Here is a 19,216-nt window from a genome sequence, read left to right on the forward strand (position 1 = left end):
GCACAGTGGTCAGTAAACGGCGGTGGCTGACTGACAGGCTGTATGGATGCAGGAAATTACCTCGCTGTGACTTGAGTCCTGACTGACATTTCAAATTTCGATTGGCCACCTTTGCCTTGCGTTGTGAGACAAATGATAAAATATGTTATAGTATGTTATTATTAAAGCTCGTAAGTGTCATCATAATAGGACCAAAATTAGGACTTTTTCTCTGATTACTTCGACAGTGGATTACCCTCCGAGTTGTTCTACCGAGTTGTTCTACACTGGACCCTGAGGACGGGCACTTGTTAAGTCTTCCGCTACCAGTAGGCTACCTAACATACCTTCTTTAGCTGTGCAATTGAGATTAACTGAGTCACATACAGTAGTCAGTCTCTTAATTTTATAGACCCAGATAAAGTTATGGACTATATGTAATTAGCGGCCACACACATTACCACAGGTTTTATTGTTAGGTTAAGGTAGGTGTATTTACCCGTTTACTGTATTTGGTTTGATTAGAATAGGTTTACTTATGTTTCGTCTGGGTAGGCTTGGTTAGGTAAGGTTAAGTAATAGGTTGTGTTTGGTTAGGTAGGTAAGGTTAATATATAATTGGATAGGATATATTAGGTTTTATCGGATCCGGGAAGGATTACTATGGTTGGTTAGGTAAGCTTTGGTTTCGTTTGGTAGAGTTACTTTGGGTACGTCAAGTTATGATTTGTTATGTAAGTTTAGCTTTAGTTTAGTTACATTAGGTTTAGTTTAGTTAAGTTTGGTTTTTAGTTATTGCAGATAAGGGTTTAGTTACATTTTATTCAAGTTAGGATGAGCATAGTAATGGTAAGTTAGGTCAGGTAACTTAGATAAGGTCAGGTTCAGTTCAATAAAAATAGATTAGGGTAAGAAAAGCTAGGTTAGGTCAGGTTAGGTTAAATGAATTTGGTTTTGGTTAGAATATGTCGCTTAGTGACAGCCACAAATAATTTGCAATTTCTGCAGTAAAAGAAATATGTGGCTAACCATGTGTCATATTGCGTCAGTGTATAATTATGTAGGTTACATCATGTCAGTGGGCTGATAGTAGTAATACGTCCCCGTGATTTCACGTTACCTGTGGCTGATATAGATAAACCCACATGGCAATTGCAGAAAGCACGCGAACGGTCAAACCACTCTGACGTACTTGCTTTTGGCGCTTTTCTGCCTGCAACCGGAGAGTCTAGTTTATGGTGCGAGCAAGGATTCGTCGTCTATTTTAGAGTGCTGATAATATGGCCATTGGTAAAATAGCTAACGTAATAAAAGTCACCCATAGTAGGCCTACCCTAGTTTATGCAGTTTGTACCAGGGTTAACTTAGGTTAGGCCTAAATATACTTAGGTGGTTGCAGAGCGGCGGGTTTTTTTTTACGCAGGGTAACTGGGGTATCTTTATTACTGCTAGTTTTATTTTTCGTGGTCATATTGACCAAAATCTTATTTTGACCGATCGTCTTTTGTTTTACAGTCGTTTGTGTGGCATCAAATATACTACTGTCTCCCTCACTTTGTTAGGAAGGCTTTTTCACAACCATTTGTTTGTAATGGTAAGAGAGAGAGAGATTTTTATTTGGTGTGTATTTGTTTGTTTGTTTATAAATGGATTTAGTTATGTTAGTGTGCGTGTGTGCGTGCGCACGCGTTTGTTTTCATGTATATATGACCGTATGTGTGTGTCGTTGTTTGTAGGCATCAATAATATGTCTTTGTGTAGAAGAATTCGTGTCTGGGAATTTCATTGGTCAAGTGTCGTTGGTTTGGATCATTCTCTGGTGGAGGTAGTGCGCAGTACAATTTGACCACACACAGACTTGTCGCTGTCAACCCCCTCCACACTCGTTCACTATAATCGCTCCAATAAAAGACAGGAAATCGTTACTGTTACTTTATAAGAATATTATCTACTTCAAGAACGCCTGACCTAAATTGGTTTTAACCATCAACTACTTCGCATAAGCTCATAACTTTTTATCATTGTGTAGGAATTAATAAGTACATTTTTTATTAAGAATTTTGTTGCTTTATTTACTTGTTTCACAAATAATCCGCCGTATGTCACTATCAGCTAAAAATCTTTACAATTCTATAGTTAAGGGTCCTACGATTTTGCTGACTCTCTGTCCTACTTTGCATGTGTTTCACCTATTTAAATTAATACTGTCAGTGGGTGGTGAGTGTAGTTGTAAAGGACCTCCCTCACACACAACCTTACAAAGCTCACATTTCCGGCGTGGTAATGCGTAGAATGAAGTAATGGTGTCCAAGTTATGTCATGACAGTATCACGTGTTCACCCCGGGCACGAACCACTACGAATCCGCTTCTTCCTGCCCTGTGTCACTATCTAGTAATTCTTGTTCTAGTTGGACTGTTGTTAGCGTCAGTATTTCTGTGTCATATCAGACGTTTCGAGTTGGCACAATACTCTTTTTGGTCATGTATGTATCTGTTTCATGTAGATCCACAAAGGAAACGTGGATAAGATAAATCTTGATAAAATCATACAGGAAAAAGGGAAACAATGGAGCACCTAAGCTTTCGTCTTTATTCAAGGAGTGTAGGACAAAAGCCCCCTAGGACAAAAGACCCCCAGGAGAAATAATAAGAACTTTTTAAATATTTTTTTTTTTCAGTTTATGAACACTTCTCCAACCTAACCTTCGGGAATTATGTTATAGTTTTAAAGAAGTATGCAAGGAATGTTTATTAAACCTGCAATGATGTATGTTTTGTCTACTGGGATAATTACTCCCCTGACATACAGTGAGGTCACTGTGCCCTAGGGTCACTCAGTAAATACAGAATGAACATGGAGGTAAAATATATCGTCTTTTTTCTTTTCTATTTATTTAATAATGTTCTATATCAAAATTGAAAGAGTTATAATATTCTAATTATTTAAATTGTAATAAGTTCATATTTAAATCTATATATTTTTGTAATATTTCTAATGACCCTCTCTTTAACATAAAAACAGGGGGCTTCTGTCCTATTTTTCACTTTTACTGGGGGGCTTTTGTTCGGGCTCCTTATTCAAGACATCTTCAGAGGCAACTGAATTACATGGACTAAGAGAGGCTTGTACACAAAGTGACCTTACAATACATGGTCAGGTCAGGTGTATATATATATATATATATATATATATATATATATATATATATATATATATATATATATATATATATATAATTTTTTTAATTCAAATTATTTTTTATTTAGTACCAGGTACAATAGTTATTTAGAATGGAGTGTGAGGATAACTGTAGTACAGCAGTCACTTTTTGTAGTACAGTACTGTGTACAGTAGTATGTACTACTATGGCAGACCTGGGTTCGATCCCCGGGCAGGGTGAAGCTATGGGCAAGTTTCTTTACTCCATTTGCCTCTTGTCTACCCAACAGTAATTGGGGACCTAGATGTTGATCGATTTGTGGATCGTGTTCTGGGATAATGATAGCCAGTGCAGTTGGCGAGTTTTCCGGTCTTCTCAGACTATTCCTTGACAATGGGTCATGCAACTCGTTAACGTAGGGTGTGGTTGTTATGTTGGCGACATCTCCTAACACCTTAAACAAATTCACACTTAGGTGGTCCTTGGGCCGGCCATCCTCGTTACATGAGGGGCAACCATTATAATGTACTACTGTTGTATGAGTGGAGAAGTGGTACCTAAAAAATTGGTGAATGAATTGTGCTTAATTTTTTCTGGGATGAAGACTATTGTTTTCTGATTTACAGTACTGTACTAGTACAGTACAGGTATTTCTTATTACTTTAAATGGGTTTGGATTTTTTTCTTTATTATAAGGAAACAGAAAAGGCAATTACTGTACAGTATGTTACATTTCTCAAATTGTTTGATGAATTTTTCTGATTTTTTTATTCTATTGTTAACCAAAGTACTGTCTGGTGTTGGGATTGGTAATGTCTTGACTAATTTTTTATTTTGGGTAAAATACTTAATTTTTCTCTATTATGGCACATTATTGGAAGCAGTCTTAGTTTCATAATGTACTGCAGTAATACTGTACATCATCAAGAGATTTTCAGATCAAGTTGATTTTCAAATCAAGTTATTATAAAAGTGCACAGTGTATTGAATAAAAAAAGTATCAAAAGAATAATGGTTGTAATTATATTTTCAGAAACTTGTTTTCATGGCGTCACAAAGATGGCAGTATGGGCAAAACTAGTGATGATGCATCATCATCATCCTCGTCACCCGTCCCCTCCTCACCTGTGTCCAGCACCTCACCAGGCTGGAGGATATTTTCAAGACCCATGACCAGGTCACCAGATGGTCAGGTAACATTACTCTCGTTCATCTTGTTCACGTCTCCTCTTTATGATGCATAGTTTCAAAATTGTCTTGGAATTAGTTTTTTAGGAAGTACACCTATCAAGACAGTGTCAAATTATGCTTTAAAAAATAGAATGCTAAAAGAAATGCATTATATTATACCGTACATACAAATAACAGTTTTTTTTCCTCCTTAAAAGATAACTTGGCGCATGTGGTGCTCTGGCCTAGCCGAGTTATCCCAATTTCTGACTTATCGAGGCACTACCAGTTTAACAAGGCTTTGACAACCTTGTTAAACTTGTAGGTGTTATTTAATACTAAATGTCTCCTGTTTATTGAGAACTTGATTATATTGTATTGTACTGTTTTTCTTGTACAAACAATTCTTGGTTTCTAAACATTTGGCATGTGAACATCTGCTCATGCAACTACATATACTTTATGACCTTGTTTTGGTCTTTTGAATAATTCATTCTACTCATACAAACACAGCTTTTTCAAACATACCACCACTGACTGGCTGAACTTAGGAATTTGGACACTGGAACTTGGGAAAGCAAACATTGCTTGGGCATACTGGACTATACATCACTTCCACACATAAGTTTCCTCCCTTAATGCATCTGCTTTACACATGTTTTGCAGCGTTGTGGTTTTACACTAATCATTCATATGGTGAAAAATTCATGTACAGTACTGTATAACTTTTACAGTGTATTTATTGATTTGTGTTGATATCTCTGTGCTTTACTGGTATTTCCATTTAAACAAATTTTTCTTGCATCTGGGGACTATTTATTTGTTTATGTCATTGTTTTAATTGGATTTATTGATCTGATTTGCAAACATCGAGTTTGCAAACTCATTTTCAGGAACTCACCAAGTTTGTAAACCGTGGACTGCCTGTATTGGAAGATGTTACCAGAGAATGAGGAAGGTTTATAGTAATTGTACAGAAGTAGGTCTTGAAGGTCATCATCTTCATTCACTTGGCCATACAATCATAATTCCCTCCTTTATTTTTAATTCCAGTGCACTATTAGTTGTCATTTTTCATATCACTTTTTTACTATTAAAATATCTCTTCGACTTGCCTTCGTGGGAATGAACTTGGTAAGTTATATTGTTACTCATCAAGTGTGTAGACAGTATTTTAAATTTTTGTGGAATAGAGAGGTCTCAAGACTTTCAGGTACAGTACTGTTCATTCCTGTGGTGCACATCACTCCACGATATACATAGAAATATTTTGAGAAGTTAGAATCTTACTCTAGTAAGAAATTAACATTTTTTATGACTGAAGTAGACAAGTGTCCAGGGCTAGAAATTCTGTCTTGAGAATGTTCCTAATGTTAAACTTAGTGATGTATTAAACTATCAGTGCAAGGTTATGTACCAGATCATACATTATAGGGAGCACTTCATAAAGGGTATTTGTACCGTATATAAATTCTGTGCTGCTCTTACTTATTTTAATGGCATAAAGTACAGTAAGTTTAAATGTTTCCTGTAGTATCTATATTATTTAGTTTCGCTCTTTCTTTTTCTTTTTTAACACCAATTTCTTCCTCAGGTCCGTAATAATGAACTGGAGGCAGGTAGTGTTGGGCTCATTATGGAAAATCGGCCCACCAACCTTCCAGCTAAAACTGCATATGAGCAACTCAAGCACAAACAGGAGTACCAACAGATGGTTTCTGCTGCCAAAAAGAAAGGTTTGAACCCTGAACTAACTTTAACTGGAATTTTTCAAACTTTTTTTTTTTTTTTTAAGGTTTTGGTTACTCTTGAAAAATCGAATAAGACCCATACAAAGCTAGTGTGCTTCCTGGTAGAGATGAATTTTATCAGATTTGAAGCTTCATTATTTCTTTTTCTTACAATCATTCCCTGAGTTACAGCAGGATTATGTTCTAGAAAAGTTGTCTATTACCTGTACAGTACTTGAAATTCCAAAACCTGAAACCTGTTTTCCTAATGACATCCATTATATAATTGGAGATGTGTTCCCACAGACAAAACTTTCCCTAAAAAAACATATAAAAATAACTCTTAAGATTCTTTTAAGTACTGTACATTTACTGCATACCCAATTTATGAAAGGACTCTGTTCCTGAAAAACCTTTCATAAATGTTTTGGTCTCAATTTCGACATTTGGGTCTCAGTCTCGTACTTAATGGTCTCGACTACACTACTGTCACTCATCTCATTCAGTACAACTTCCCTGTGCAGTATATTTAAAGAAATGCCATTTTAAATTAGGTATCAAATAGACTACAGTACTCTTCCTTAAACACAGCACAACATCATTCATTATCATACCATCACCACTGATACTAAAAGCATTCACTGTTAAATTTTGAAATTAAATTTGAAGCCATGACCAAGCATATGGATGCAACTTACTTCATAATTGGTTAAATTCTTTACACTACATCTTAAAGTCATGTTACCATACAAAAGATTAATTCCCAAGTATTTTAATGCTCCTACCAGTCCTACTCCTACCTCCTGATTTGTCAAATAAGTTCAGCTCCTTCTGGGTTTTTTTCACCACTGCCTTTGTTCTAGGGCAGTCCTTTTTGGCAATTTAGTGTTACTTTATATATTCTCTTTGAGTGTGGTCTGTCACCTTTCGTTTAATATATTATACAGTGAGTCCTCGCTTAAGGTCGGGGTTACGCCCCTGAAAATGCAGCGTAATGCGAAACAACGTTAAACGGATCAATTTTCCTCATAAGAAATAGATAAAATCGGGAGTTACGTTCCTGAGCCTTCCTTTGCCCCATGAAATACATTACATATACAGAAAATCATTGCCATTTCTATAGAAAATAGTGCATGCATATACAAGTAGTAAGTTTGTATTGGTACTCACCGATGGGCGGAGGTGGTAGAGCGAGTGTGTGGTGGGTAGTGGAGCAGAGGAGGTGGATGGCGGGAGGGTAGGAGTATGGTGGGAGTGGAGGAGGGTGGTGAGTCACTGAGACTGCGGCTGCTTCCTCTTGCTTCTGTTCTGACTGGGGTTCCTCCGCCGCTGTTTGTTCCTCCTCGGCTGCTGTGTGCTCCTCCTCGGTTGCCGGCTGTTGTGAAGAAGCTGCTTCTGCCATCCCGCGATGAAAAAATTAATCGTGTTGAATGCTTGGTGCTACTCTTCTTCTCCTTAATGATCTCAGTGTAACAACCAAGGCTCATCAATGCTGCTGTGAACCTTTGAGCTATGTTCTCTGCTTGGGTCGTCATCTATAAGGATTTACGTTCCTTACTGGATCATGTTGAACGCTTCTGCCATCCTCTTGGAAGTTAGCGTTCATTGAGGTTTTTCTTCGTCGTCGTTGTCTTCAACTGGACTGTTCTGTTAACAGTTGCAGATCTTCGTTGGTTAGCTCTTCTGTATGGGATGCCAGGATGTCCTCAATATCCTATGATTCCAACTCATCAAAGCCAGGCCTGTCTAGCCAAGCTGAGGATATCCTTATTCACAGCTGGAACCAAGTCTGTGAATCCCATAAAACTGTAACGCACCCAGGTCACAGTTTACACCACACACCATTCAGGCAACTTTCTGAAACCTCTTCCCATGCCTTGCCAGTGTTGTCAGTTGCATGAAGAATGTTGAAGCCGCACCAATATTCTCGAATCGTAGATTTTTTTTCTCCGTCTGTAGCCTTGAGCAGCTGGACCATGGTACGGCATAAATAATACGCCTTGAATGTGGCGATGACGCCTTGGTCCATAAGCTGCATCAGTGCTGTCATGTTGGGAGGCAGGAATACAGCTTTTACACTGTCATGCAAGTCGTTGAGATTGGGAGGATGAGCTGGAGCATTGTCAATGTTCAGAAGAATTTTGAAGTCAAGGTTCTCCTTGGCACAGTGTTTCTTGATTGCAGGGATGGCGTACTTGTTTAACCACTGGCTAAATATGGTGTTGGTTATCTATGCTTTTGCATTTGCCTTATAGATCACCTTTCAGGGCCAGTGGGTTGGCAGCGCGAGAAATCAGTATAGGCTTCAGCTTGAAGTCACCGGCAGCGTTCGTGCTGAGCAGCAGCCTCAAGTGGTCTTTTGCTTCGATGAGTAATCCTCCTTCCTGGATAATCTGCTTGAATTCAGGCTGGAATATCTCGGTAGCAACCGTATCTGAACTAGCAACTTCACCAGTCATCTTAATATTGTGGAAGTTATACCTGCACTGAAATTGTTGAAACCAGCCTCGGCTGACCGTAAAGGTCTCTTCCTTTGATCCTTCACCCTATGTTTCCTTTATGTCGTCAAACAAGGATCTGGCCTTATGCTGGGTAACCATAAGGCTCACAGGGGCATTGCATTGTTTCTGGTTCTTCATCCCCATAGCCAGTATCTTTTCCACTTTTTCTATCACCGTACTTCTAGTACGAGTTGTTTCAGTTGCACTGAGAGTAGTTCCACTTCCAGCTCTAACCTTTATCTTGTCAGTGTTGGTCTGGTTAGTACGCACCATTGTGGGGGTTAAACCTAGCACAGCGGCTGTGTCTGCAGCACGTTCCCCCTTTTTCTTATCGGTTTAATACATCCATTTTCATAGCAAGGGTAATGGTCTTACGTTGCCTCTTCACTACACTAGCATCAGTAGCACTTGATGGGCACTTAGAAGTCATTTTGAATGGTTATAGTACAGTTTTAGAGCAAAAACACTTAAGCATACACATGCATGATGTGAAGTCGGAACAAAGACTAGCTTGGCGTCGTTTGGGGATGCTGTGACATTCCGCGAGTGAGGTAGCACTCCGAGTCGAGAGAGCGTAGCGCTGCCAGGCGAGAGAGGGTGCTGCTCTGTAAAAAGTAGTCCGTGACGATGCAAAACGACGTTGTACCGAGTCACCGGGACGTTAAACGAATTTTTGGTATCTAAAGTTTAGCAACATAGTACCGAAACAACGTTAAGCGAGGACTTATTGTAGTTATTGTTTATAAACAGATACACTACCAATCTTGTATCATCATTAATAAGAATTTTCAACTGTATAAATAATTTTCTGTTACATGATAAAATTTATTTTAAGAAGGGTAAATTATCAAACTTTATAAATGACCAGATCATAAGTTATATAAATTGATTATAATTTATTGGAAAATACCAAAAAATATGTGTTTTTGGCAAAGAAAATTATACTGGTACAGAATCCAATCGAATTTTTTTCTAGCTTTATTTAAAATTTATTGAAACAAACATAACAGCATTAAAACCATTTTTTTTTTCCAATCTTGAATAACATGCCAGTCAATGGTGACCAACTTACATATGTTTTGCTCATTAATGCCATAGACTATTCAAAAGGAGAAACTATATGCAGTGAAGCTTTAGTGAACAGAAAAAGATGCGACAAACCACAGGCCTTGTAGTCAATGGGTTCAGGGAAATTTCACGAGTAATCAGAATTCTATGTTGACTAGACAAGCCCACACACCAGTTAGTCCAGATACGAGAGAACTGGCTGTATGTTACCACTACATATATTATTATTTTTCATTCTTTTAACTTCATATAATAGAAGAAATTTTCTCTCAAAATCCTTTTAAACTATCTCAACACCCAACTCTCAGGTAATTGATTTCAGCTGCTTTTGTGTCAGTGTTATTTAAATTAAATTTTGTTTAATTTATTAATGTGTAATGATTGTGCATCTTTTCTACTCCATCAAATTAGAAATAGAATACTGTACATGTAAAACTAACATGTAGATACAGTGATATCCCTGTTAGCCGGAACAATTGGTGCAGAGCACTTCTGGGAATGAGAGATTTCCGGGTAACGAGACGACTCTCTCAAACCCGGAAAAAACTCCCCCATCCCCGGAATTTTCTGGGAATCGGGAAAATTTTCTCTGAATTTTACAGAAAATGTGCCCCTCGGAAAATAGTTCCCAAAGTCAGAATTTTCCAGAAAATTACGGCTTTTGGAACAATTTTCCGGGAAAATTTCAATTCCGGCTATCGGAGAGTTCCGGGTTTGAGGGATTCCGGCAAACGGAGATACAGTATTACTACAGTAGACGGATATTAAATGGGTTGCACAAAATTTTAGGCAAGTTTTCCTGCTCTTATAAACTCATCTTCATCCCTTCATTTCACAAAAAAGTTTGAAGTTAATATCATCATGTTAAAGTTTTGGTGTGGTAATTACAGAATTGCGAGATGCTAAAGAACGGAAAAAAGCACAGGCCACTTTACAACGACAGGAAGAACAATTAGCTGCAGCTGTTGCTACTTGGAATAGTGATATTTTACCAAAATGGGACACCATGTATGTATCTCTTCATCTCTGTTGACATTGGAGATTGCATCAGCTTTTTCTCTCCATGATGAACTTAAATACCCTTTACTTATAATATTTTGTTTAGATAGTCCAGCAGTATTTTAGTTACAAGTTTAGCTGATATTAGTAATACTTCTGAGCATGGAACTAAAACATATAACTTCCTGTACTGGTATTTGGTATTTTACTGGAGTGAACTAAAATTAGTACAGTACAGTGTAAACATACCAGTCAAAAGTTTTAAAGTTTTGTAAAAAAATAATATTTATATTTCAGTAAGAGGTTGTCAGATATGATAACAAGCAGAAAATTAAAGGTGTCAGTGAGAAGTATATTTAATATAAAATCCTGTACTGTACCTCATTTTGTAAAACATATAAATTTACTACAGCTGCATTCTTTCAGGCGTGCACACAAAAAATGTCGTGAGTTGTGGTGGCAGGGCCTCCCTTCCTGTGTGAGAGGAAAAGTTTGGAAGTTGGCCATAGGGAATGATCTGAATATCACTCCACAGCTGTACAGCATCATGGTTCAGAGGTAAGCGATGAATGTTTCTTTCCTTGTAACACATCCAGTTATTGACTGCAACTTTATACCAGCTTTAAGACTATATAAAGAAATAATAATTTGGTCCCATAGGACTGACAACCCATTGGGGCTGTGTGGATACAGCACAATGTATCCTCAGGCTTTGGTAGGTAAGTTCAGTAAACCCTTGCACTTTCGGACCTCTCGGATCCGGATTTTGGTTTGTCTGGACCAACATCCAGATGTGGCTAATTCTTATCCAGTCTCTCTATCTCACTCTGTATGCCGTGTGTCCTCCCCCATTGCTAAAATGTACCCAGTCCACATTGTCTGCTGGGCCAAGGTGTTATGGTTGTTTTTCAACTCATATTTTTGGGTTGATACACAGTACTGTATATAACTTTTTTCATTTATTTTTGCTCAGTTACATGCATACACCATCCTACATACATAGTGTGAAAAAAGTAAAAGAAATAATTGTTCTAAGAGAAAACACGTAACGGGAGGAGAACGCAGTGTGTGTGTGTGTGGGGGGGGGGGGAAATCGGCGTTCCAGCTGATTTTCGGTACTATGGGGAAGCAGGGAGTGTATACAAATAGCGACTGTGTTAAACTTTCATTTGGCTTTTATTTACTGGTTTGGTAATAGTATTTTTTTTTGTGACTTATTTATTGGTATTATTTTTATTTATTCCTCACAAATAAATTAATTAAAACATTAAAAAAAATTAGGACGAAATTTGTCCTCCGCAAAATTTCAAGGGACCAAGGTGCAGGACACAGGTGCCCGAGAGTTATCAATTGTTGTTTTGGGGAATATTATTTCATTCACTCTTGTAATGGTACAATGTTTCTTATTATGTTATCGTGGGTATATGCATAGTTTATATAATTTGTTTATCACTGTGCCCATCATCTTTTTCAAATTACACTAAAAGATATGTATTTCTCCTTTACGTACTGTATTTTGATAATATGCCTGGCAACGAGAGCCTGGGAACGAGTGAGTGACCGTTAGTTACAGTGTCGTCTGCTCTTATAACTCTCTCTGCTCCCGGTTATATTTCACTGGATTTACTGTTATTATTAGTGTTAACTGATATAATAGTGCTTAATAGTGATTAATCATGGCACTGTAGCCAGGCTAAACTTGTCACTAACCACCAGGGCCAAGCTGTGGTGTTATGGTTGTTTTTCAACTTGTATTTTTGGGTTGATATACATAACTTTCTTCATTTATTTTTGCTCAGTTATGTGCACACACCATCCTACATACATATTGTGAAAAAAGGCAAAGGAAATAATTGTCCTAAGGGCAAACACGTAACGGGAGGAGAGCGCAGACTGTGTGTGGGGGGGAATCGGCTTCCCAGCTAACCTTCGTTACTATGGTGAAGCAGGGAGCGTATGCAAATGGCAACTGTGTTAAACTTTCATTTGGCTTTTATTTACTGGTTTGGCAATACAGTATTTTTTGTTTTAACTTATTTATTGGAATTATTTTTATTTATTCCTCACATTTCCTAGTACTGCATACTGTATATTATTTTAAGAAAACTAGAACTATAGGAGGAAAATACACACACAAGTTTTTTTCCTAAATACACCCTGCCATAAAATACAGTACAGGGTACCGTATTCTTGGTTTTACTGTAGTAACACCAAACTTCTCTATAAATGATGTGTGTGTATGTGACATCACATTGGGGGGTTGGAGGCGGAGGGAGGGCTCCTCAGTTATCAGGCGGCTCACTTTCCCACACCCATGTTCTTTATTTTTTCTTATTTTATAGTTTTATATTATATTATCTTTATTTCTAAGCAACATTAGAGTACAGGTATTTAAAAAAAATTTCTACAACTTCTATAGCATTAATGCTCCAGAAACGGCTGTGAAACATGGCACAGTGTGTGTGTGTGTATGTGCGTGCGATGAATCAGCCACTTCACACACTTTCATTTTCCACACAAACATCCAAGCTCTTCGTATGTCTTAGTTTAGTTTTATATTATATTTTTTAGTTTTATATTATATTATCTTTATTTCTAATCCACATTAGAGTATTGTAATGATTTTTCCACAACTTTTATAGCATTACTGTTGACTTTTAGTAGTTTTGGAACATATCCTAATTTTCCCCATAAGATTAAGTAACAATCACTCATCCCCCGGTTCATCCGAGCATTTGCCACATACGGACACACTCTCCCTCCGCTTGTTTTCCAGAAGTGCGAGGTTTTCTGTATTTCGTTTTACTGGCATTGCACTCAACCACCTTTATTCTCCCAGTTATAAAGTTAGGGTTCCCCTACTAAGTCCCAGTTGAATGGACATTGGGAGCTCTGGATGTGAACTAGAGAGGGGACCAGAAGGCAGGTGCTGTATCCACTAGACTGCCACACTCAAACTTAACCACCACATCTCCACATATAACAGAAGTAAATAGATTATCAGTATGTAGAATATCATTAAGGTGAAAAAAGAATGGAAACAGACAGTTGCACATTATGATTGATAGTTTTGGATCATCGAATGATCAGGCAATAATCATAATTGGGGATAAGATTTGTGTCTTTTGGCAATAATTTAACTTATGAAAGCTGGTGTCATACTTATGCTTTGTTATGCATATCAGAATTAATTAAAAAGCTGTGCAGTAGTGATGTGAAGTCACTTTTTGCATGATACAAGTACTGTATGTCTCTTCTTCAGCTAAGAGGCCATCCATTTGGTGATTGTTCATTAATAGGCCTGAGTAGGAATGAACATACACAACTTGCTGGAGGAATTATTTTTTGTAATCTTCATTGATAGTTATCATCTTTAACTCGTGCTCACCTGGTTCTAGGAAAAACGATAGTGGTGTTGTAGGTTTTTGTGTGCAAACTGACTTATGGGGAAACCTTAGTTCTACGACATTTCATCACTGGATCAGTATGTCACCACTGTTTCATCACCTCCAAAATAAAGGCATTTTTATTTAAATATAACACGGTATTCAATAGACCTGTATCCTTATACTGTTAAATCAGAAGAAATATAGTCTTATATATAGTACAGTATATGTTTTATGTGTAATCTGGATGACAGTTGTGTGTGGGTTGGTGCCCCAATTTTTTTGTTATACAGTAGTGACAAAAACCTGAACTAAATAGATGGCCTTGAATATTGGGATGGGATGAATTTGTGAAGGTAACTTCAGTACTTTAGGAAGACTATTATAGTATACCCCTGTACATGGGAGAAAGTGTAAAGGAAGACATCAGAGAAAATGGAAAAACTGTGTGGTTATGTTATATATAAATAGAGGGAGATGTACCCACCATGATAGTAGTAGGTGGAGTAAGGACTAAATAGTTCTGTGCTGTATTCAGATATGGTGTACAACTTGTGAATATTGAAACAGACTTAGTAGCTCTTTATGTATCTCTATCATGTATTTGTATGTATGATTATGATAATAGAGTTTTTAAACTAAATTTTAGCAGGGTATTGGAATTTTGACAAATATGTCCACAAGTGATTTACAACTAGAACTACTATTCGATCTGTATGATAGATAATTAGTCAACAAGAAAAGATATAGTATAATATCAGGTGAGTTTATTGTTAATGGCTAACAGAGGAGCTTCACAAGCAAGAGTATCTTCTGTAGCTGTAATCATGTGATCATTTTGTGAATAAGTGCTAAAAACAATTCTATCTTTGCTCATTCAGGTCTGTAGAAAAACTATTGAGCCTTAGTGAGTGTGGGAGCATGGCCAGCCAGGAGGACGTGACCAGTGACTGTGGTGACCAGGAAGGAACCATAGATCTCATCCGTCTTGATGTTTCACGAACGTTCCCTCACTTTTGCATCTTCCAAAAGGTAATATCATCTCATTAAATTCTAAGTGCTTCTACAACCCTTATCTGAGAAACAGTATTTTTGAACTGTGCATACTGATTACTTTCACTGTTCAGTAGCCATTCTTCTTTGTTTCTCATGCTTATTGACTGAAGAAGTCCATTCAGAAGTAAAATAATTGGTTTCAATTCATTAACTTGCTGCAGAAAGAAAAGACTCATCAGATCAAAATTCTTTTCACAAAAGAGATTACAGTATAGTCTCGGTTTACGCGGTCAATTAAACCCGTGGAGGTCCGCGTAAAACGAGAAATGCGTAAACAAAATAACTGAACATATGGGATTAATTGAAATAGAGACTGGGCTGACCCCCAGACTACCCTTTTTCTGACACAATACGTACGTTGTAGTAAAAATAACATCTTAATTTTATGATGGTATGCACACACAATTAATATTTACGAGAAATATCAATAATACATGTATTAGGTTTTTTAACACTTATGTTAGTGGAAGAGATGGCTGGGCACACGGTGATGGGGGGTTGGTTCCGAGGCAGAGGGCAGATTATTGGCCCTCACCTGTATCACTATCCACCACACAGGCTTGCAGGGCCTCTTTGTCAAACCCCTCAAAGTCCATATCCTCACTATCACTGACTTGGGCTGGCTGTGGTGGGTGGCGGGTGAAGAACTCGGTAATGTTTGTTGACTGGGCGACCTAGTGCGCACCCTGCCCGCGCCGCTTCCCGCGTAAATGATGGAATGTACCGCGTAACTAATAATTGCCGGTCTGGCCAGGTGCCGCGTAACTGACCAAACGCGTAAAGGAAATCCAGATAACTCGAGACTATACTGTACCTTATTATCAATGCCTTCTGCATGCACTACACTGCGTTTTGAGGAACTTATCAAATATTCTTTCCATTATCATCACAAATATTTGTCTACAAATCTCCAGTAACTTCCAGTTACTTTTTAACAGTTCATTATTATTTTTACTGCTCCATCATTTTATACATTAAAACATCATTTTACCACATCATTATTTCCTTAGGCCAGTCACACAATCCTTTCTCTGCAGAAAATCTGCTTCACATAACCAAATCATTCCAGAAATTTTGCTGATGTGGATTTCACTGTACCTCTTGTGATATTTTTAATCAAATCCCTTATTAAACTACCATACACTTCTCTTGTACCTGATAAGCTTTATCTCTAACAGATTTTTCATAGGTACTGTAAAAAAAATTATTTTTAAAGATGTACAGTGATGGATGCACTACTGTTGACCCTCTGTCATTCCTTACATATGGGGGAACCCAGGCAGTAGTTCTTAGAGTTGAGAAGTAACAAAGTAAATTTACTTGAGTACTGTACTCGAGTAACATTTTTGGCTATGTATTTACTTTTTAAAAGTACTCAAATTTTTAAGTACAAGGGGTACTTTTACTTAAGTATAGTTTTCTAATACTTTTACTCCAATGCAGTTGAAAAACAAAAATCGTTACTCGTTACATGCCCCAAACAATAGAGTTTTAAATATCCAATCACAGGACAAACCTGCAGCTAACCAATCACAAGCTTTTCTTCACGTCTGGACCAATCACATGCATTCTTTCATATTGTTTCATCTACTGTATGTACCCAAGCAACAAACAGAGTTTAACCACCCAAACTGCCCTTTCCTTGCTCGGTACTACAGAGGCAACAATCATCCACAAATTCCTCAACGGAAGGTGCTTGATAACTACTTGGCATGCCCAGGAGATGGAATGGAGCTACTGTACTGAGGTCTTTCTTGACATTGTGACTTTACTCTCAAACTTAACACCCCACTACCTGCATCTGCTGCGTATGAGCGTCTGTTTAGTCATGCTGGGCTTATTATTTGGCCAAAAAGATCCTTGTTGAACAGCCATAATTTTGAGAATCAGTTGTTGATTAATCTCGATAGAAAGATTTGCTAATATGCATGTGTAATCTTATGTTTCTCTTATTTTTATATTTAGTTAACTAATTTTTTTATAATTTACTGTGGATTTATTTTAATAAATGAGACAATAATTTTTGTTACATTTTAACTTTCAGTAATTTTTTTTTTTTTTTATACAGGGATTAGCCCACCCGGGCACAGGTCACTGACCCACATCGGGGCCTGGGGGGCGAAAATGTAATAATAATAATAATAATAATTCAGATAAGTAAAATTTATAAAAAACATACACAAAAATAAAAATAAAATAATAATAATGACAATAATAACACTGCAATAATAATAATAATAATAATACCTGTAATAATAATAATATTAATAATACAGAACCACAAAGAAATACAAAAATGTAAAAAATATCAAGAGTGAGAAACAATATATGTATGTTGTGTTGTCAATGGTAAGAGAAACAATTGAGACCCTGCAATTGTGTGTAAATGAGGCAGAAAGTCAGATCAGCAACCTGGGACTTGGTCACAATTTTCGTGATACCATATGGCAGCAGGGTCTACCATTAGACAATACATTATGCTTCCAATATCTTCCCAGGCGGTAGTACCTCCCTGTTTGATAACTGCCTACTACCTACCTTGAGTACTTTATGAATGAAATACTTTCTTACTTCTTCTTGAGTACATTGAACTTTGGATACTTTGACTTCTAATCGAGTAACATTTTGCCAATGTAGCAATACTTTCACTTAAGTAACAAATTCTGGTACTTTTTACAACTCTTGGTAGTTCTTAACAGCTCCAAAGCATTTGACAGAGTTTGATATTAATGATCACCCATAAAATTACCCTTTTCATCCTTTCCTCCTCCTAATCATCATCAGCATTTTACGGCCATTTTCCATGCTTGTGTGAGTTATCCACGACTGTCTCATTAGTCCGTTTAATTTCTTCTTGTCTTATAGTTCTGGATGATTTTTCTTTTGAGTATCACTCCATCAATTGTGGGTTCATTAGGATTTGCTACTACAGTAACTCCAAACTCTATTTATTCTTCCACATTAATAATCTTTTTAACATAGAACTTTGTTCATTATTATACTAATTATTTAATCCTCCATAGATCTTTCACTTTGAATGCCCCATTCACTCAGAAGAAATTTTATTGTAAAAAAAACACATCCTTATCTCTTCTGGAAGATTTTGCAAGTACAGTATAGCTGGAGGTAATTTATCATAGTTTCTTTCAAGGCCAATTAAGAAGAAACTATATAATATCAGTATTTAGTTACAGGTATTATGTTGCACACTTTAATACAGTTCTTGGCAATGTTATGGTCCCATTATCACATGGCATTGGGATTTTAGACATCTCCCTTGCCTCAGATCTTACCTTGATAGACTTTGTTAGAGCTGGCCAAAACTGCTTCTGTGAAACTTGGACTGATGCTCAAAGTCATGGGTCTAATGGATCAATGAACAGGTAGTGATCATGTACTTGACTCAGGTGAACCCCCATTTAGAATACTGCTGTCATTTTTGGGCAGGGTGTGGTGTTATGACACCTCACTTTCTTGGCTCAATGCAGACAAATGCCATTTGAACAGTGGACAATAAAAAAGTTACCAGCAAACTAACAACATGCAGTATTACATTCACTCTCCCTGTTCTATAAATATTTTTAGTCACTTCATAGTGTCACTACCTCACACCCATGTTCATACTGTGAGAACATCTAGAATTTTTTTTTTCCATTTTCCAATTTGCAGAACCCCTGCTTATTGAAATTAATTTATACTACGACTATTACTCTTTGTAACTTCCTGCCACAGTGTTTATTCTATATCATACAACCTTCAGTCTTTGGCAAGGTAACACCGAAGTGAATAGATATGGTAAATTTGTTTATTGCTTCCCTATGTTTTTCATGTGAAAAGAAAAAAATGGTAAATCGCACTCATTATCTGTAGTAGTATTAAAATAGAAGTACAGTGTATATAAATGTAAACTTGATCATTACAGGGTGGACCATATCATGATCCCCTTCATAACATCTTAGGAGCTTATGCCTGTTACCGTCCAGATGTTGGCTATGTACAGGGCATGTCCTTTCTGGCAGCAACACTGCTTCTTAACATGGATGAATCGGATGCATTTATTACTTTCTCAAACCTCCTAAATCGACCAGCTCACATGGCATTCTTCAGAATGGATCAACCAGTGGTGAGTTGTTGTTGTCTTTGTAGTGTAGGAAAGGGTAAAATG

General features: G+C 37.1%; 1 protein-coding gene across 2 annotated transcripts in view; it reads left to right on the forward strand.

Annotated features, from left to right (window-relative positions):
- The window catches only part of LOC121868855 (TBC1 domain family member 14-like), a 69,427-nt gene that overhangs the window by 41,670 nt on the left and 8,541 nt on the right, over positions 1-19,216 (forward strand). Inside the window, exons 2-7 of one of the 2 annotated variants that reach the window (XM_042369841.1) lie at positions 4,175-4,334; positions 5,906-6,047; positions 10,501-10,618; positions 11,036-11,167; positions 14,877-15,027; positions 18,974-19,174. In XM_042369841.1, the coding sequence (XP_042225775.1) occupies positions 4,175-4,334; positions 5,906-6,047; positions 10,501-10,618; positions 11,036-11,167; positions 14,877-15,027; positions 18,974-19,174 (904 nt within the window). The remainder of the gene's footprint in view (positions 1-4,174; positions 4,335-5,905; positions 6,048-10,500; positions 10,619-11,035; positions 11,168-14,876; positions 15,028-18,973; positions 19,175-19,216) is intronic. The other variant, XM_042369842.1, reaches the window with a different exon arrangement.

This window comes from Homarus americanus, unplaced genomic scaffold, assembly GCF_018991925.1.
Source record: "Homarus americanus isolate GMGI-L3 unplaced genomic scaffold, GMGI_Hamer_2.0 scaffold30535, whole genome shotgun sequence".
NCBI lineage: Eukaryota > Metazoa > Arthropoda > Malacostraca > Decapoda > Nephropidae > Homarus > Homarus americanus.